The sequence below is a fragment of the Mustelus asterias genome, unplaced genomic scaffold (genome assembly GCF_964213995.1).
Source record: "Mustelus asterias unplaced genomic scaffold, sMusAst1.hap1.1 HAP1_SCAFFOLD_199, whole genome shotgun sequence".
In the NCBI taxonomy this organism is placed as follows: domain Eukaryota; kingdom Metazoa; phylum Chordata; class Chondrichthyes; order Carcharhiniformes; family Triakidae; genus Mustelus; species Mustelus asterias.
Window position 1 is genome coordinate 719,344 of NW_027590191.1, and position 20,875 is coordinate 740,218.

At 43.9% G+C, this 20,875-nt stretch overlaps 1 protein-coding gene across 1 annotated transcript in view; it reads right to left on the bottom strand.

The window, feature by feature from the left end:
- The window catches only part of LOC144485568 (scavenger receptor cysteine-rich domain-containing protein DMBT1-like), a 28,530-nt gene extending 7,931 nt beyond the window's left edge, over window positions 1-20,599 (bottom strand). The window contains exons 1-12 of the mRNA XM_078203694.1: window positions 20,354-20,599; window positions 14,350-14,382; window positions 13,263-13,577; window positions 10,571-10,885; window positions 9,243-9,557; window positions 8,625-8,939; window positions 5,878-6,192; window positions 4,560-4,877; window positions 4,418-4,474; window positions 4,009-4,320; window positions 3,830-3,868; window positions 3,523-3,639 (exon numbers count right to left, since the gene is read on the bottom strand). Of these exons, the coding sequence (XP_078059820.1) occupies window positions 3,523-3,639; window positions 3,830-3,868; window positions 4,009-4,320; window positions 4,418-4,474; window positions 4,560-4,877; window positions 5,878-6,192; window positions 8,625-8,939; window positions 9,243-9,557; window positions 10,571-10,885; window positions 13,263-13,577; window positions 14,350-14,382; window positions 20,354-20,402 (2,500 nt within the window). The 5' untranslated portion in view covers window positions 20,403-20,599. The remainder of the gene's footprint in view (window positions 1-3,522; window positions 3,640-3,829; window positions 3,869-4,008; window positions 4,321-4,417; window positions 4,475-4,559; window positions 4,878-5,877; window positions 6,193-8,624; window positions 8,940-9,242; window positions 9,558-10,570; window positions 10,886-13,262; window positions 13,578-14,349; window positions 14,383-20,353) is intronic.
- Between the last annotated feature and the right edge of the window lie 276 nt (window positions 20,600-20,875).

Consider the following 20,875-nt stretch of genomic DNA (forward strand, 5'->3'; position numbering starts at 1 on the left):
CAGGCCTTTTGGCCCTTCTTGTCTGTGCCGAACCATTTTATGCCTCGTCCCGCTGACCTGCACTTGGACCATATCCCTCCACACCCCTCTCATCCATGAACCCGTCCAAGTTTATCTTAAATGTTTATCTGGCTGCTCATTCCACACTCCCACCACTCTCTGCGTGAAGAAGCCCCCCCTAATATTCCCTTTAAACTTTTCTCCTTTCACCCTTAACCCATGCCCTCTGGTTTTTTTCTCCCCTAGCCTCAGCGGAAAAAGCCTGCTTGCATTCACCCTATCTATACCCATCAAAATCTTATACACCTCTATCAAATCTCCCCTCAATCTTCTACGCTCCAGGGAATAAAGTCCCAACCTATTCAATCTCTCTCTGTAACTCAGCTTCTCAAGTCCCGGCAACATCCTTGTGAACCTTCTCTGCACTCTTTCAATCTTATTTACATCCTTCCTGTAACTAGGTGACCAAAACTGTACACAATACTCCAAATTCGGCCTCACCAATGCCTTATATAACCTTACCATAACACTCCAACTTTTATACTCGATACTCCGATTTATAAAGGCCAATGTACCAAAGGCACTCTTTACGACCCTATCCACCTGTGACGTCACTTTTAGGGAATTCTGTACCTGTATTCCCAGATCCCTCTGTTCAATGCACTCTTCAGAGTACTACCATTTACCGAGTACGTTCTTCTTTGGTTTGTCCTTCCAAAGTGCAATATCTCATACTTGTCTGCGTTAAATTCCATTTGCCATTTTTCAGCCCATTTTTCTAGTTGGTCCAAATCCCTCTGCAAGCTTTGAAAACCTTCCTCACTGTCCACTACACCTCCAATCTTTGTATCATCAGCAAACTTGCTGATCCAATTTACCACATTATCATCCAGATCATTGATATAGATGACAAACAACAATGGACCCAACACCGATCCCTGCGGCACACCACTCGTCACAGGCCTCCACTCAGAGAAGCAATCCTCCACAACCACTCTCTGGCTTCTTCCATTGAGCCAGTGTCTTATCCAATTTACTACCTCCCCATGTATACCTAGCGACTGAACCTTCCTAACTAACCTCCCATGAGGGACGTTGTCAAAGGCCTTGCTGAAATCCAGGTAGACAACATCCACCGCCTTCCCTTCATCCACTTTCCTGGTAACCTCCTCGAAAAACTCTAATAGATTGGTCAAACATGACCTACCACGCACAAAGCCACGTTGACTCTCCCTAATAAGTCCCTGTCTATCCAAATATTTGTAGATCCTATCCCTTATCACACCTTCCCATAACTTGCCCACCACCGACGTCAAACTTACTGGCCGATAATTTCCCGGATTTCTTTTGGAACCTTTTTTAAACAACGGAATAACATGAGCCACCCTCCAATCATCCGGCACCTCCCCCGTGAATACTGACATTTTAAATATGTCTGCCAGGGCCCCTGCAAGTTCAACACTAGCTTCCCTCAAGGTCCGTGGGAATACCCTGTCCGGTCCTGGGGATTTATCCACTCTGATTTGCCTCAAGACAGCGAGCACCTCCTCCCCTTTAATCTGTAAAGATTCCATGGCCTCCCTAACAGTTTGCCCTATTTCCGTAGACTCCATGCCCGTTTCCTCAGTAAATACGGATGCAAAAAAAACATTTAGTATCTCCCCCATCTCTTTTGGTTCCATACACAGTCTACCACTCTGGTCTTCAAGAGGACCAATTTTATCCCTCACTATCCTTTTGCTCCTAACATACCTATAGAAGCTCTTTGGATTTTCCTTCGCTCTGTGTGCCAAAGCAACCTCATGTCTTCTTTTAGCCCTCCTGATTTCCCTCTTAAGTAGCTTCTTGCACTTTTTATACTCCTCGAGCATCTGATGTGTTCCTTGCTGCCTGTACATTTCATACAACTCTCTCTTCCTCTTAATCAGTGTTACAATCTCCCTCGAGAACCAAGGTTCCTTATTCCTATTTACTTTGCCTTTAATCCTGACAGAAACATACAAACTCTGCACTCTCAAAATTTCTCCTTTGAAGCCCTCCCACTTTCCATTTACATCCTTACCAGAGAACAGCCTGTGCCAATCCACACTTCCCAGATCCCATCTCATTTCATCAAATTTGGCCTTTTTCCAGTTCAGAACTTCAACCCGAGGACCAGATCTATCCTTATCCACGATCAGGTTGAAACTAATGGCATTATGATCACTGGATCCAAAGTGTTCCCTCACACTCACATCCATCACCTGCCCTAACTCATTTCCCAATAGGAGATCCAATATCGCATCCTCTCTAGTTGGCACCTCTATATACTGATGTAGAAAATTCTCCTGAACACATTTTACAAACTCTACCCCGTCTAAACCTTTAACAGTATGCGAGTCCCAATCTATATGTGGAAAATTAACATCCCCTACTATCACAACTTTGTGTTTCTTGCAGTTGTCAGCTATCTCTCCGCTGATTTGCTCCTCCAATTCTCGCTGACTATTGGGTGGTCTATAATACAAGCCCATTAATGTGGTCATACCTTTCCTGTTTCTCAGCTCCACCCATAGGGCCTCTGTAGACAAGCTCCCTAATCTATCCTGCCTGAATACCGCTGTAACATTTTCCCTGACCAACAATGCCAGCCCCCCACCTTTTATCCCTCTGCCTCTATCCCGCCTGAAACATTGGAACCCTGGAACATTGAGCTGCCAGTCCTGCCCCTCCTGTAGCCAAGTTTCACTAATGGCTATAATGTCATATTTCCACGTGTCTATCCACGCCTTCAGCTCATCTGCCTTCCCCACAATACTCCTGGCATTGAAATAGACACACCTCAAAAAATTATTTCCACCACACTCTACCCTTCCATTTGTGATTTTGCTTGAACTAACCTGTCTTTTTACCCCTGCTCCACTATCTGCTCTGGCACTCTGGTTCCCACCCCCCTGCAAATCTAGTTGAAACGCTCCCCAATAACACTAGCAAATCTACCTGCAAGTATATTGGTCCCCTTGTAGTTTAGGTGTAACCCGTCTCTCTTGTACAGGTCCCACCTGCCCCTGTAGGTGGTCTACAGTTTGCCACTTTTTGCGTCTCTCCTTTTTTGAATAAGGGTGTCAGATAAGCGTGTTTCCAATCCATTGGTATCTTTCCAGAACCTATGAAAAATTGGAATATCATAACTAATTCACCCACTATCTCTACTGCCATCTCCTTTAATACCAGAGAGTGCAGGCCATCGGAGTTTAATTTCTTTCAATCAACGTTTTAATCTGTTGCAACAAAAATAAATCCCATTCCATGTCTCATGTACTGGTGGGTGGAGCAGGAATATGAATGTAGATAACTCCCTCATTTATATGTAATATTTTACTGTTTCTCATGTGGCTTGAAATAACTTGCTGGCCAATCTCAGTTAAGTTGTTTCTGAATTGTACCCAAGTCATTCTTTGCAAAACGGCAGAGAATCCCCTCTGATGTATGAAGCAACATCCATGACTCAGCGTGGGTTCAGGGATATGATTCGAGCCTTACCTTTTATTGATGATCTCCTCTGCATTACTGCCAAAAGGGCGATTAACTCACAGATTAACAGGACACCGAGTGAGATGCAGATCACCAGAGGGGTGGAGGTGCTTTCATCTTCATGTCCTTGATGAAAGATTCCAAGACGTTTTGTGAGATAAAATGTCCACCATGTTTTTAAATACTTATATGATCAGGAAACACTCAGAATGTCGTTAGAAATTGACAAAATTAAGGCAATGCCAATGTGTGATAATTATTTATCCCAATGTAAAATTAGCCGTAATCGTGATTGATATTTATTACAGAGATATACCTGAAGGTGTGGGCGGAGAAGTCGGAGATAATTCCGGACCTGATGAAGACATGGTAAAAAGAGCACAATTATTTGCATTGTTGGTCAGAAAGACATCTGAAAACATGAATTATATTCAGCAAAAATGGGCCGGACAACGTCGCACAGTCCCAAACGGAACCGATCAGTGGAACACATACCGGAGCAAATCACACTGGCATCTTCCTTGTGATCACAGTCAGCTTGAGCTAATGACGAAGAAGGGCAGTCAAACAGAAAGGCTTCGCTTCCGGCACACCTGACGTCATCCAGCCAGACAGTACCGTTACCCTGCCCAAAAGCGGCCCCTCCTGAGGCCATTAGAGCAGAGCCACAGCCCAGCTGTCTGCAGACAACACTGGCATCGTTCATACCCCACGAATCATCACAAACCGTGCCCCAGGCTCGATTACACAATACCTCCAATCTCCCGGAGCAGTTGTTGTTACCTCCAGCCAAGCGCAAACTTTGCCCTAAATTTGTCAAAGATAATAAATAAATTATTAACCTTGATGTAGCGCAAGAGAGGAATACAAGCAGATCGTTGTTTTATTAAAGTTGAGAAAGAACCTGATTCTCGCTTGCAGCCGTTTGCACTGTCCTGCTCTTGCTTCGGTGTGTCTCCCCCTGTTGATAAGACAAACATGCTGACTCCATGAGGAACATCAATATTTCAAATCACACCTGCAAGCAAAATGATTGATTGTGTTACCTGAACAAACGACACCTGCATCTTCCCGATGATGACAGTTGTGTTGACCCCACGGGTCTGCCTGGCATTGCCAAAGGGTCGACTCGTGTGAAAGGCACTCGACCTCATCCAACCAAATAGGTCCGGATCCTTCTCCGAATGAGCGAGCGTCATAGTCGATGGAAACGAGTGTGCCGCAACCTAACTGTTTACAGATCACTGTTCCAGCATCTTGATACAGGTTTTCAGAGCAAACTGTTCCCCAGGTCCCATTATAGAACACTTCCACTCTGCCCTCACAGCGATGCTTTCCCTTCACCAAACGCAGCTCTTTGTGCTCTGTCAAGCAAGTAATAAATAACCACATGGTTCAGTTAACAATTCTGTATCCACAGTGCACTGTGGGTATATATATGTATGTATATATATATATATATATATATATATGTCTAAGTTGAGTTCACGGTTTGCCATAATTATTTCACAAAGGTCACAGAAATACAGATATAATCAAGAATAAGCAACATTGAATTTCAATCGAAATATTTGAATGATGGACCCGATTGATTGCTTGCCGGAATGGTGAGAGGGCCAATGCTTTATGCTCTGTGCGCAGACTACCAGAAGAGCTTCAAAAAGTTCCCATAGTGAAAGCCCATGAAAGACAATGGGAAACCAGGCAACCAGTGTCAAAGTAGATTTTAAAAGTTTGTAAAGTTTCTCGTTACTTAAGTAGCAAAAGTTCCGGTGTGAGATTCACATGGATTGGCGCTGCGGTCGCTGCTCCTTGGGAGTTACATAAGCGACTTTGTGATCGGCAGTAAAAAATGAACGCCTATTGTGGCAGCAAACTGGTTTGTATAGTTAATACTGAAGAGGACTGCAAAGTATGTATCAAAATGTTAATACATGGCAGGATACACATGCCAATGACAACTTAGTTTTCGTCCTGCCAAGAGGAATGGAGCGAATTTTGATGCGAAGAATAAAGTGACAGCATGCTTCTTGAGAAATTAGTGATTAAATCAAATATCTTTGCAAAATAATGTAGTTATCCGGTACATTTTACACATACCCTGATGAAATTTAAGGCTCGTGATCAGAATAGTCAGTGATATTAAGTGGAAGATGCATTTATGTCAGGAAATGAGGGATAAAGAAACATAAGGCAACACATCAGATGTCGGCTGTCGAAATACTTTAGCAATAATTACGTCCAGAATTTAAAAAAATCAGAGAGGGATTTGACAGAATGTCCTTCGTAAGCACCGTCCTGAGGTATATCAGGAACATATCTTATGTATGAAAGTTCTAATGTAACTGAAGTTGGGACAGTTACCAGAGCACATGATCTTCACATCTTCTTTATGATTACAGTCATGGTTACCCCACAGTGCATGGGGACATTCCCAGAGAAATGATTCACTCCCGGAGCATTCCAGCTCATCCAACCAAATTGGGTCTGCGTCAGGTCCAGCCGATATATGAAGAGGAAGCCGCAATGCGTGTCCACAATCCAGCTGCTTGCAAACCACGTCAGCGTCTTTCAGATCCCAGGAATCATCACAAACTGAGCCCCAGGTCCCATTGTGATAAATCTCCAGTCGGCCAGCACATCGGCTTCCACCGCCAGAGAGCCTTAACTGCTTGTGTTCTAATAGAATAATGAAAGTTTCATATTATGTTTCTTAAACATATTCATCTCGTTGCTAAATTCAAACTATTGTGTAATTTCCAGCTCAATTAAAACCTGCATTTTAACTGCCGTTGACAGCGACATTAATCTATGCTCTAGAAAAAACAGTTTCTGTTCGGAGGGAAAATAAATGATGGAGAGTTTACAAATCTTCTCGATATTCACATTTCCAACGGGAATATAATGCGACGGTTTTCGGTTTGGATCTGACCCACTCATTGCAGCTTGTTTTGCTTTGTCATCAATTATGTAATTGTGGTAATTAGTTGTTCCACACAGAATGTTTTAAGCAGACATTTGCTTCTTTGTTTTTCACTGCCTCATTTTGCCATGCACACTTCATCAGATACTTCACCAGTTCACACATATATATCGGAACAAATCAGAGGTACTGCAAATATGCAAGTCGGCTGGCAGTGACTTGACCTTTCAGACAGTGTCCTTTCTTGCGAACTCACCCAAAATGTTCATCAGTTCCTTGTTATCTCAAGAATGCAGATTTCAAAACTACTCTGATGGACGCCCCTCCAAAACACGTGAATGCAATCAGAACTTTTCGAAACGAACCGCGCACATTTCAAATCACCAGCCGCGACCAGCGCACGCATTAACCCGCACTCGCACCCCCTCCCTCCCCAATCCCTACCCCTGCCCCCATACTGACCAACAGCACCACCAGCCCTGGCTATTTGATCTGCATTAGACTCTCTTCCGTCAATACAAATTGGCTTCAAAATATCATGGTCATGTTCAGAGATATCGATGCTCTCCACTCCTGCTCACCGCTCTGCCATAGCCAGCCCCACTACCCCGAGCGATCATGAAAATCACCGCTCATGGATCCAATCCACACGGCAGCACAGTGGTTAGCACTGCTGTGTTCGCAACACCAGGGACCTGGGTTTGATTCCTGGCTTGGATCACTGTCTGTGCGGAATTTGTACATTCTCCCCGTGTCTGCGTGGGTTTGCTCCGGTTTCCGCCCATATTCTGAAAGACGTGCATTGACCCAAGCAGGCGGTGGACTGTGGCGACTCGGGGAATTTCACTGTAACTTCATTCCAGTGTTCATGTCAGCCTTACTTGTTACCAATAAATTACCTTTAACTAAAATTTTGGCTTTCCGTCCCATCTGACGCTTCATGCAGCAATCAAGAACAAAGAACAAAGAACAATACAGCACAGGAACAGGCCCTTCGGCCCTCCAAGCCCGCGCCGCTCCCCGGTCCAGGATTGAATCCTGAATCCAGGATCCCCGCCCAATTTTCCAGCCTATCTACATCCTAATATCCTATCCACCGAGCTGTCCCTCACAGCTACGATGCTTTGTTCATCACAACCTATTAACTCACCCCCCGCCCCCCCCCCCCCGCCAACTCCAGACCATGTGATCTCCAGGGAGAGGCGAAAACCCAGAGTGAAAACCCCAGGGCCAATATGGGGAAAAAAAAATCTGGGAAATTCCTCTCCGACCCCCTGAGGCGATCGAAACGAGTCCAGGAGATCACACTGGCCCTGATCAGAAAATGCTTCCCAACCCTATTCATTTCCACTTCTGCTTTACGAACACCATCTGAATTCCCTGCCCCCGAGACAGGTTCCCAACTATCCGCAGTCTCGCTCTGTACTGGCATCAGCAAGATGATCATAGAATGAAGCCTTGAAACGAGAAACAAAGAACAATTAGCCCGCGCCGCTCCCTGGTCCAAACTAGACCACTCTTTTGTATCCCTCCATTCCCACTCCGTTCATATAGCTGTCGAGATAAGTCTTAAACGTTCCCAGTGTGTCCGCCTCCACCACCTTGCCCGGCAACACATTCCAGGCCCCCACGACCCTCTGTGTAAAATATGTCCTTCTGATATCTGTGTTAAACCTCCCCCCCCTTCACCTTGAACCTATGACCCCTCGTGAACGTCACCACCGACCCGGGGAAAAGCTTCCCACCGTTCACCCTATCTATGTCTTTCATACTTCTTTCTTCATACTTATTTAACAGTCATTATGTGAGTGACTGGGACACAAGGTTGCAATCCCCTTCTTAAACGTGGCCCCCTCTCTCTCTTCGTTGTGCTGTTGAAACCCACCCCACTGATCAGCACATTAGTCCCCATTGCCGATTTGTCTTTAGTTGTGTTGGTCTCAATTTACAGAGGGAAGTTACCTGGAGATTTGTAAAGTTGTTAAATGATTTTATTAAATTGTTATTGTCATCATATTCCAAACTATTAAGTTTTATTTTTCTTTCCGGGGCGTCCTGTCCTGCATCCAAGCACCAGTGTGAAATATCTCAGCTACGTGTTCCCGAGGAAGAAGTAAAGTATATTCCCCAGTTGACCAAGATTACATTTTTCCCTTTATGTTTCTGGAAAAGTGACCTGTTTATTCACCTGAGCACAGAACCCCTACGCCGATGCTGTCACTGCGATGCGGGTTCAATGTGAATATGGTGCACTTTCGGAGATGCGATTCGTTTCCTTCACACCGGACATCATTCACCCACACAGGCCCTTCACCCTCTCCGTACTTTGAATTGTTATAGGAGGCTTCCGCTTCGCCGCAGCCCAGCTGTCTGCAGGCCACGTTCGCGTCATTCAGGTCCCAGAGGCTGTCGTGCACTCTGCCCCAGCTTTGGTTGTGGTAAATCTCCACTCGCCCGTCACACCGACTTCCCCCATTCATCAATCTCAGTGACCAGTTTTCATCTAGGCGAAGAAAGACATGGACAACAGTGGTTACAGTGCAGCAAATTAATTCAAATTAATATTACCTTTCGCCAGAGCAGCTCCCCCGGTGCAGTGGTGAAGGATGTCATGTGATGCTGCTGAGCACAGCCAGACAGGAGGCTGAACAGCCAACGTGGCTGCTCCATATTTGAAGCAAATACATTGATAAGCGGATGAATAATATATGTTTATGGAACTCAAGGACGGGGTAGCATTTGGGCGGTTAAATGCAGAAATATCCTCACTAATCCCAGCACCACGTGTTTTGCTTTCGGGACTCACCAGTGCAGATGACACTGGCGTCATTTTCATGTGAGCAGTGATACTCTTCCACGGATGAAACCGGACACTCCAACAACCGGGACTCGTTGCCGCGACAGCTGTAGTTCTCCTTCCACATTGTGCCATTTCCCTTCCCAAAGGCTGCACCTCTCGGGATTTTCTCTACCACTCCACACTGAAGATGCTCACAGATCACACTGGCGTCTTCTAAACCAAAGTAAGCATCACAGAGCGTCCCCCAGCGTTCTCCGTGCAGCACTTCCACACGGCCGGAGCACCTGTCCTTTCCACCAACCAATCTCGGCCCATGATTTCCTGTTTCAGGTACAAACCCAGACCCAAATAATTTATACATCGAAATTAGAAAAACACATGGCAGTTTATTTTTGTAAACGGGAAAACACACTTTATATCTGCATCTACAATCATTGCCCAATATTCACAAATGATCACATAGAACTAATTAACATTCTGTGTGATGCTTTTAGGAAGGTGCTTCAACCCAAAGAGAACAGTCCATCCTGAAGAGAAAAGCTAATGTGCCATTGGCAGAATATACTGTCTTTGGAACAGGTCCAGTATACATTTTAAATAAAGTGCACAGTGTTTAAGCATTGCATGACGATGCAATTATAAAACGATATTCTCTGGGAGCAATAAGCTGCGCATAAAATGGTAAGTGCAACCTCCAAAATTAGACAGAATCTCGGACCGGATAATTCAGAAAATAAATTTCGTTCGAAAGATTACCGTATTATTCTGGAGGTTATGCACATTATTGACACGTTATCCATGCTTTGAAATCTCCTCTACACATTAGTACAATTTTCCACCTGAACAGCTGGATGTGAAGCATGAACTTGCAATGCCTTTACTGAGCTCATTCAATTATTTTGTTTAATGCAAGATATTTGAAATATAAAGCCCTTCATTTATTCTGCTGCGCCAATAACCTCTTTAAAATGCAAACACAGTTACTGTCTGCTATAATCCATGCAGTGCGTTCATGGCTTGGGAGGCAGAGCACGTCTACCTAACAGCTCCACAAATAATGTCATATCAAATGTTTAAGAGAAACCTATGTTTAGCCAAGGTTCGAAATCAACAATAAGAATCTGCTCATTTCAGACCACGAATAAAAATGCAGACATTTCTGATTTGCAAAAAACGTGCATATTTTGAAATAATGTTTCAAAATTACAACAAATTTACAGTGAAATATGAAGGTCTGGTTAGGTATGTCCATGTTAGAGAGAAAGAGAAATGTAATCTCTCCATTGCTGAAATATTAAGAGAAATTTTTCTAATATTCACAAGTCTGCACTCACCGGAACAGATCACACTGACATCGTTCCTGTGGGTGCACTCGGACCGATTTACAGGAACAAGGGTGCAGTACATCAGGCCTGTCTCGCTGCCTTTACATTCAAGTCTATCGTTCCATATTAATCCAGCGCCCTCTCCAAAATAAGCCCCGCTTCTAATGGAAATGGCGTTTCCGCACTGAAGCTCAGCACAGACCACTCTGGCGTCATTCCAATCCAAGTCAAGGTCACACACTGTGCCAGATTCTATACCGTTATGGATCTCCAATCTGCCGGAGCATGGGAAAGCTCTGGATACTAGTTTTGGAAATCTGTGGGCTGAATAACAACAGATCAGAATCACACTAATTATTATCAAAAAGTATTCACAACCGCTTAATTAGATTCTATCATGATTGGTTCTGAATCTGGTTCATTTTAGTTGCCCCTTAATCTAAAGATGCATCGTTCAGGGGAATTATCGAGGTAAAAACTTGGGGTACGACCTGGGTTAGATGCTCTGTCGGTTCGACTCAACGGGCTGAATGTCCTTCTTCTGCATTAAGAAATTCTATAATTAAAGATGTTTCATTAAGTTCAATAGGTGTCAACTATTATACTCTCCAGAAGCCGTGTTCAGTCTCACAGCGATTCCTCTGGAACACTCTTCCCCATTCCCCCCTTAAATTGAACCGAGCGCTGGTTTATCTCAATAAATTCTGAGTATAACTGCCCCCTACCGCCTGGTGATGGGAAATATCACAATGTGCAACAGGCGGACCTGAATCAATAACATATGGAATTATTTGCACAGGGACGTTCTAACTGATAGGCATCAAACGAAATCCTATATTTATTTTTCGGCGTGTTGAGAATGAACGTTCTGAAAGGACTTCAAGCAGAAATGAAACGGTGGATTCCAGAATGTCTCAATGGTGATTTGCAAACAACACTCGAGCTTTATTGAGGGTCCATGTGTACAGATCACAAAATGCAAAGGCCAGGTGCAAAACGTAATCAAAAATCCTCCTGGAATTTTAGCATTTCTATTTAGATGGCTCGACTATGAAAGCGGGGGGGGGGGGCGGGGGGGGGAGGTGGGTTGGGGGAGAGTTTCTGCTTCAAGTTTCAAAAACTTGGTCAGTCCATATCTGGAATGGAATCGGCAATTCAGGGAACTGCATCCGTGAAAGGATCTCCTGTTCTGGAAAATAGTCCAGTGAGAGTGTCCCAGGCTACTGGTTACTGAGTCTAGACAACATCTCCTTCTGTCAGTTTACACTGTGTGAAATCTGCCTGAAGCTGCAGCAGCTGTAAATGTTAAAAAAACTCATCTTCCTTCATTTTATTCTGGAGAAAGTATCAACTGCCGCACATTTGTTTGAAATATAACCTAATGAACAAATTGAGCCAGCACTATTCATTCAAATACAAAGGAACTCTCTCCCAATAACATTTCTGATTTCTCTCCCTGACAGATTCTAAAGGTAAACTCCTCTAAAACAAATAACACGAGGGGAAATCAGATAGGAACAGTTGGGATTCATCAGATTCAGGGCGTGAGAGGGAGAAAACTTTCCAAATAGCATCAAACATTTTGGGACGAGGATTTACATGACAGTTATTAAAACGACACGCTTGGAGAGACAGGAGATATCCAGCCAGTCCCCTCTCACACAAAATCAGAAAACGTTGGAACAATTCAGCAGCTGTGGCAGAATTTGTGGCGAAGGAAGAATAGAGGGAAGTTTCCAGCACGCATGAATCTCCTCCAGACCCTTCTCATCCTCACTCCGCTCTTGGAACACGTTCAATCTGACCAGTGATTGCAGCTCTGAAAGTAGCCGCAGTGACTGGATAAGCGGTCTATGGCCTCCGCAATCAATAGTCAGTAAATGTCAAACACATGGACCGAGACACCCGGATTTAATTCAGCGACAGCCGACAATTCCGACGGAGTGTCGCATGATCCGGACTCCCCATAAGTATAATTACGTGCACAGCCAGCCGATCAAAGCATGCCCGAACTTTTGACTCTGCAGAGGCAAGATCGGGACACATTAGCATGCCTGGGCTTCCCTCAACCACCTCCTCCCCCACGTAGTTGCTGTGTGGTTGTGTCGGTTGAGGCACTGGGGGAGGGGTGGTGGTGGAGAGCTCGAAGGGTTGGGGGATGGGGATGCCTCCGACCGTATCTCTGGGGTTCGGACCACATTTTCATCTGAGGGGACAATTTCTGGACACTGATGCAAAAAATAGGCATTAAGAATGGAACGATTTGGAGTTAAGTTAAAACAGCAGAATAACCCAAACGCTGCGGACAGATGAATATAAACGATTGCTCAGCAGAAGCCCGATTGTTGGACAGGATTTGCTCTGCATGGTCCTGGAATGCTTCATTATTTGTTGAAAGGTGATCGGAACTGATCAGTGAGGAACCAGGAGCGAACAACTCCTCTCCTCAACATAGCTAGCAGCAAGCGCTCAGCTCAAGGACACAGCGGGCCTGTGCACGGTTGTGGTCATTGTTAATCACTCTCATTGCTGTTACTTTATTATAAACTTAAATCCTGGTGTTAATGTAAGAAAACTTCTATCTTCAGAATATTGAAATTATTCACCACGCTCTTTACCACTGCGTCCAGTCTCAGAAACCTTTATCCGCCCCTTCCCGGAGAGCAGGCTGTAGATGATGGACAGATTTGTTTTTTTTTACCTGAGCAAATCACACCGGCATCGTTGGAGTGCGGAAGGCTATAGTGATCCCATGTCTCAGAGCGACAGTCCCGCAGAGCGGTCTCGCTCCCTTTGCACTGAACATCATACGTCACAATGGGTCCGGATCCTTCCCCAAAGTGAGCCCCGCGCGGTGCAGAGAGCGCGGTCCCGCAGCCCAGCTCCCCACACACAACAGCGGCGTCCGGCTGGTCCCAGTTATAATCATGCACGGTCCCCCACTGTCCCTTGTAGCGAATCTCCACTCTCCCAGCGCACCGACTCTGCCCATTCGCCAGTCTCAGCTTCACCGCCTCTGTAAAATACAGAAATAAACCAACAGTTATTGGCCGGCTGATACGGCAGGTCCGATCGGAATAATTTGAAACATCGAGTGTGTCCAGAACCTCAACAAACCCTGACAGAATATTCGAGATTGCAGTGGAAGCGGGAATATAAATAGACAGTGGGAACAATCCGTGATTCAGTTGGAAGTTTGAAGCATCATTCTGCTGCATCAGGCGGGAGTGTCGATAGGCGCATTTGATTGAATCAGTGCCAGTCAGGACTGTCATGTTCCACGGTCTATCATACTGCCTGGAATAACATAGTGAAATGTCAATCCTAGTATCGATTCGATATTGCCATCACTGTCGAAACAGGGCCGCCCTGCTGCACCGAGCTGAATTAGACAGTCAGGTAGTCTCCAGCCCTTCCAGGGGCGGAAAGATGCGGCGGGTTTTCGGCGGAACCCTAATATGTCGGTGGTGGGAGGGGCAATAGCAATTGCGCTGCATGTCAGCGCTGGCTGGTAACTCGGGAAGTGAAAAATTATCTCCAAACGGTAGCGGGGCCGCGTTGCTTCTCACCCTGCTCCTCAGGGACCTAATTTAATGTCGTACTGAATCGGGGTGCAGCAATGAAAGATTTTGAGAAAAACAGTGCAAGACCATTTTCCTTCACAACTGACAGGCAGACCCAGAATGGAAACATTGAACACAAAGACACTGAAATTGTCTCAGGATTTAACATTCAGTTGGATGGATTAGTGCAGTCAAATGTCAGATATGAACTTGGAGGGCGATTACCTGATCGGTCAGCCTGACTGTTTCCTGGTCTGCCTGAAATGAAATTTTGAAAATTAATCTTCGCTGCAACACGAGATGAATGAAACTGTCAAAACCATACATCACAATGTCAACACCGAGGATCTGTGTTATTTCTTCATGATATGATTTGCAAGGACTTGATGTTAAAAAGTTTTATTCAAATTACCACACCCGTGATATTATGGCCTATGAATATCCTGGTCTCATTCCATCTTTTAAAAAATCTTTTAACCACGTGTTACCGTATTCCCAAACTGGGAGATTTTGTGTCAGTCAAATCTCCTAATCCATTTGAGTCCCCAGTTTACATAATAGAATCAACAGGACAGTGATTCTTGTCTCCAGTTGGGTTGATGAAATGTATGACTTGATACACAGAGTAACAATGATAAAGTTACTCGAATATCTCTGCACCGCCGTCCACAATACGGAGAGTGCGTCATTTATTTCCAATGCAGACAATACTCAGTCATCCTTCTTAACTCTTCACTATCAATAGACAATATCAAACACCTTCCACTTATTTGCTCCTCGTTGCCAGAATTGTGGGAAAACATTTCAATATTTACTCAAATTTTTCAAACTCTCGATGGTCCAACTAGAATCTCTAGACCCTCTTCATCCATTCCGTCTTTCTATCCGTGTCTAACTCCACTTTTCAGCTTTCAGTAATTCTCCCACTGAATCTTTGACCCATTTCAAGATCAAAGAACAAAGAAAAGTACAGCACAGGTACTTCGGTCCTTCATGTCGATTAGGATGATCGAACTAAAAAAAAACCTGCTGCCCTCACTCCGTCCACATATTTGTATTTCTTGCCTGTTCATGTACCCATCCAGATGCCTCTTAAATGTTGCGAATATGCCTACTTCCACCACCTCCTCTGGCAGCACGTCCCAGGCACCCACTACTCTCTGTGAAGAACTTCCCTCACACATCTCAAACTTTCCCCCTCTCACCTTGAGCCTGTTCCCCCTTTCCTCCTGCATCAGGTCACTAATGACACTAACAAGCAATAAAATAGAAGTTGCTGGCCACCATACAAGCCGCCTGATTTTCTGGACATGCCAGCCATCACCTGAAACATCTGTGTACCGTGTAGATGATACACAGCAGCAAATGACCAAAACCCATTCCACAGTTCATTCCAAAACCGCGATCTCTACCACCTAAAAGCACAAGGACAGACATACAGCGGTACCTTGAATTTCGCATTCCCTTCTAAGTCGGACAACATGCTGAGTTGGGACTATATTGGGGTTGCTTCATTCTCTTGTGAGCTCAATCCGTAACGCCACTATGCTTGCATCAGTGTATCATATACTGCAGCCAGTCAGGGAAAAAAAGGCTCAGAGACATATTCCTGAATACATCTGGGGACAGGCAACAAATGCTGCATTGTCAGGGACACTGCCCTCACAAAAATAGTATAATAATGAGTGCAAAAGCCGTGTCGGAATGTGGGATGTTAACTTTGTTTGAAAGAGATATAGAGACATGGAAAGTGTGGTACTGTAAAATGTAGGCCCATTTAAGATCATAAAACGCCATTGGTACAAAACAGTCAGGGAACAAATATATCTCCTCATGACTGAGTCGATCGATCTGTTAAACTATGGGACCTAACACATAACAAATAAATATCAGCTTTGCGTGTGGAATTAATTACGTAACATTGTATTTGTCGTTGAAAACCACCGTTAAACTCTGATACCATTTAGCTCACAGCACAAAAGACAGATTATGAGTCGCTGGTGGAACCATAATTTCCAAACGTATGGCCATGCCAAATGAACTCTTGGCTGAAGAGAAGAAATCGCATTTAGAATATAAGCAGGCACGTGTCCAATCTTTGCGAGAGAAGGTGATATATTTCTGAGGTCTGGAGGCCGAAGCTAACTGTACAAAATCGTTCAAAACATTTCACAAGGAAACGGTGGAATTCGCCAATAGAAACATAGAAAAATAGAAAAACTACAGCAAAAAACAGGCCCTTCAGCCCCACAAGTTGTGCCGAACATATCCCTACATTTGAGGCCTACCTATAACCCTCCATCCTATTAAGTCCCATGAACTCATCCAGGAATCTCTTAAAAAACCCGATTGAATTTGCCTCCACCACCACCGACGACAGCCGATTCCACTCGCCCACCACCCTCTGTGTGAAAAGCTTCCCCCTAACATTTCCCCTGGACCTACCCCCCAGCACCTTAAACCTGTGTCCTCTCGGAGCAGCCATTTCCACCCTGGGAAAAAGCCTCTGTTAGGTCTCCTCTCATCCTACGTCTCTCCAAGGAGAAAAAACCGAGCTCCCTCAGCCTACCCTCATAAGGCATGCCACTCAATCCAGGCAACATCCTTGTAAATCTCCTCTACACCCTTTCAATCTTTTCCACATCCTTCCTGTAATGAGGCGACCAGAACTGAGCCCGCAGTACATCCACCCAGGTCCTTCTCCTCTGTGAAAACCGAGGGAAGATACTCATTAAGCACCTCTGCCATTTCTACTGGTTCTGTACAGACTTTCCCGCCTTCACCTTTTATAGGCCCTATTCCTTCACATCTCATCCTTTTACTCTTCACATATTTATAGATCGCCTTAGGGTTTTCCTTAATCCTACCTGCCAAGGCCTTCTCGTGACCCCTTCTGGCTCTCCTAATTTCCTCCTTTAGTCCCTTCCTACAAGCTGTATACTCATCTAGATCCCTATCTTCGCCAAGCTCTCGGAACCTTTTGTACGCTTTCCTTTTCTTCTCGACTAGGTCCCGCACAGCTTTCGTGCACCACGGTTCCTTTAACCTACCAATTCCTCCCTGTCTGCTCGGAACGTTGTCCTGTAGAACTCAAGACAGACATTCCTTGAAAAACTGCCACCTCTCTTCAGTACATTTCCCCAAGAATACCTCCTTCCAATTTACTCCTCTAATTTGCTGCCTTCTGCCTTCATATTTCCCCTTACTCCATATAAATGCGTTCCTAGCTTGCCTGATCCTCTCTTTTTCGAATGCAAGCATAAAGGAGATAGAGCTATGATCGCTATCCCCAAGATACTCTCCCACTGAGAGATCTGACACCTCTCCAGGTTCATTGGTCAGTATCAGATCAAGTAAAACCTCTCCTCTTGTCGGCTTGTCCACATGCTGTGTCAGGAAACCCTCCTGAACACACCTAACGGACTCCTCCCCATCCAATCCCCTTACCCTAGGGATATTCCAATCTATGTTTGGGAAATTAAAGTTTCCCATCACAACAACTCTGCTATTATTGCAACCCTCCAGGATCTGTTTCCCTATCTGCTCCTCCACCTCCCTGTTACAATTGGGCGGCCTATAGAAAACTCCCAGCAAAGTGATCGACCCCTTCCCACTCCGAACTTCCACCCACAGAGACTCTATAGACAATCCCTCCACAGTATACTCCTTCTCTACAGCTTTTGCTTCCCTGCAATCTCGAATCAGTAACAGGTTTTCACATCTCATTAAATGAAACAGAGAGCTTAATGGATATTGAGAGTATCTCGGAAGAGGTTGACAAACATCCAGTGACTGGTACAGAATACTGATGTTAATGTATGGTTAGAAAGCTTTGTTGTGATTTCTGAAGTTCATTGTACCCAAGAGGAATCAAAAATGCCCATGCAGCAAATTCGCGGAAGAAGTCAGATTTTTCACTTCCCTATTATTTCACTAGTGCCACTGATATCAAGTATATTGCTCAATAAGCCGGTTAAAGCAATGTTGGTCCCACCTCGATTTAATATTTAACTTTTCACTATTTACAGCCGTGTCCACTTCTCCAACTCAAAATAATCTGTTTAACAAAAGGCAGCTCACTGAACCACACAACGAGCATTCAGCTCTTCCACTGAGAAGCATCAATCCCAAATGTGTGCACGCATTCCATCGGCAGAAATTATAACTTTTACTGTTATTCCACAAGCAGTTCATTGACTTAGATTCCATTCTGCAATGTATGCTATTCCACCTGTGGCGACGGTCTACACCCAGACTGCGCTGTTTAACTAGAATTTCAATTCCGTCTGTCCAGCAGACCCAGTAGAATATTTAATCCTACCTGCCGTATCTGAGTTGGATTCCGTGGTAAATCTAAGTTTCTTATTCATTTGCTGATGTTTTTGAAGACTAATGAACTGAAAATGTAACTTTGCGCAAAATGTATTATGATAAGATTCTACAAGTTAAGTAAACCATTTCAACATTCACTTCATAAGACCCCAACTAGCGATTCAGTTGCAACAAAAAAAATCAATGTTGAATGAGGTGAGTCTCTTGAGCACAGGATTAATGGTAAAACAATATAAAATATGTTCTTCTTTCTTTTACAAAGCATGTTCTTATAAGCAACTGCAAAGTCCAATCAGTATTTTTAAAAATTTATTTCGCGGACTGTATGTTCTTTACTGCGTGAAGTGTTTGATAACAGTAATGGGGCGCTTTCCTATCAGTAAAACAGCATTTGCAGTGACATTGGGAAGAATAAATATAACAGAAGAGGCACGTTGGGAACCAAGGGAAACTGAACCAAGTCAACGACTTAAATCTCAACAAAACTAGTGGGCCTGTGGAAGGAGATGAAAGATCAGGTCTCGATCTGCCACAGAAAACGGCATGAGACAGAGAGAAAATGAAACCGTGGAATAGTTTTGAGAATGAAAAATAATTGGAACCTGAAAAAATCTCTGCATAGAAATATTAATTTAACACATTCTGGTAAAATTCCCGTGGGAGATATGAGGCAATTGAGCAGCAAACGTCAGAAAGCAAATCACGCATATTTAGCAAATTACATTATCAACATAAGATACGTTTTTTCTTCATATTAATGAAATTAATAAATGACATTATTAATTGCGATTCAAGTCAATGTGTTGAAATGCATTATTCACAGACCTAGCCCAACACTCTGAGGCGGAGGCAGCTATTTTAAATGATTTGTTTGTTTTCTCTCTACACGGGGTTCAGACGGAAAATATACTGAGAAATATCAAGAGAAATATGTCTGGACGGTCCTCGCCAAAATTCCTGCATTTTTAAACGCAGTGAGTTGGCTTCCACTCAAACTCCTTTTCAGCAAATTCTAACAGCGACTGCTCTAATTTGTACCAACACAAATCAAGTGGTCCGAATAGAGGTTTTACAGTAAGATGTTGTCCATGCGCAAGCGCGGCATTTCCATTCAATTTTGTATTTAAATCTCAGGTTGCCGTAAGTCTCGGCCGAGAAATTAAAACATGCTTTAATCAGATGTTCTATATTCTAAATATATTTGGAAGGAAATAAGTTAAAAACAAACTGGGGATCTCAATTATTCACCAACTGAAACTTCTGCAACTTAAATTTCCAATTTCAATGCGCACTTCATAACAACGAAGGACGAATTTGAATATATCAGAGCCGTCTTCCTAAGTGGAGCGGGGAATTCAAAACACTGCTGGAAAAAATACATAATTTTCCAGATTTAGATTTGACAGTCCATTTTGATTCTCAACTCCAATTAATTTAATCTGCTCACGAATGTAAGGCAGACGGCGATTAAATACACTTTTCGTTGGACACTCGTGGACTCGGAGCAATACTCGGCAAAGGTGTTAGGCCCCTCGGTCCAAAGGGACTGTGCCGGGTGGAATAAAATCAATTCAGTCTAACCCCACTGGCCTGTTCTTGGCTCCTTTGTGCGTTACAATACTTCAAACGCAGAAGCAAGCAGGTTTTCAATGTGCTGAGCACTTCTTCATCCTCCAGCTTTTCAGACACTGAACTCGCCTCCTCTCATTGTTAAATTGATGTACATTAATATCCCATTACCTCCAGATGACAATTATTATTCAAATTATCAACTTTCCCTTACATAGGTCACCAACATTTTTATTACGAAAGCTCAATGTATCTATATATTTGTTAAAATTTTATGTTCGGGAATTCTCAATAGACATCGGGATACTTTCAATCAATAATAACTCACAGTTGAGAAGCTGCAATGTAATTAGAGTCAGGAAGGAGCGCAGCATCATCCCGACTGTCGGTTACTGCGATCAGACTTGAATGTTCACCGAGTTTTGTCCATCGGTACCGGGCTGTCCTTCCAACACTTTCTGAAATACCAAACGCTCCAGGAATGAATTATTTGAGAAAGCTGTGTTCAGAAAATAATGTTTCCTCGCGTCTGACTAATTGATGCTCCGAATTGATGTGTGAAATGTCAATTGCCGTTTGATAAAAGATACCAATGACAGTTATATCCACCTCCTTGTCCTGTGCAGCTAATGAGGCCTTCATTTTTGAAAAGGAAACGAGTCACCAACCCAGCATCGGATCATCGAATCATCATATCTTCCAGCACAGACACAGGCGAGTGAAGGAAATGCATATGGAAAATGTTTGCAAATCATATTCGGCCTGCACTGGATTATGTACATTGTTTTTGCACTGTTTTACCGCATACTTCAACGAACCATTTCCGAGAAACAGTTGAAGGCCGTGGACA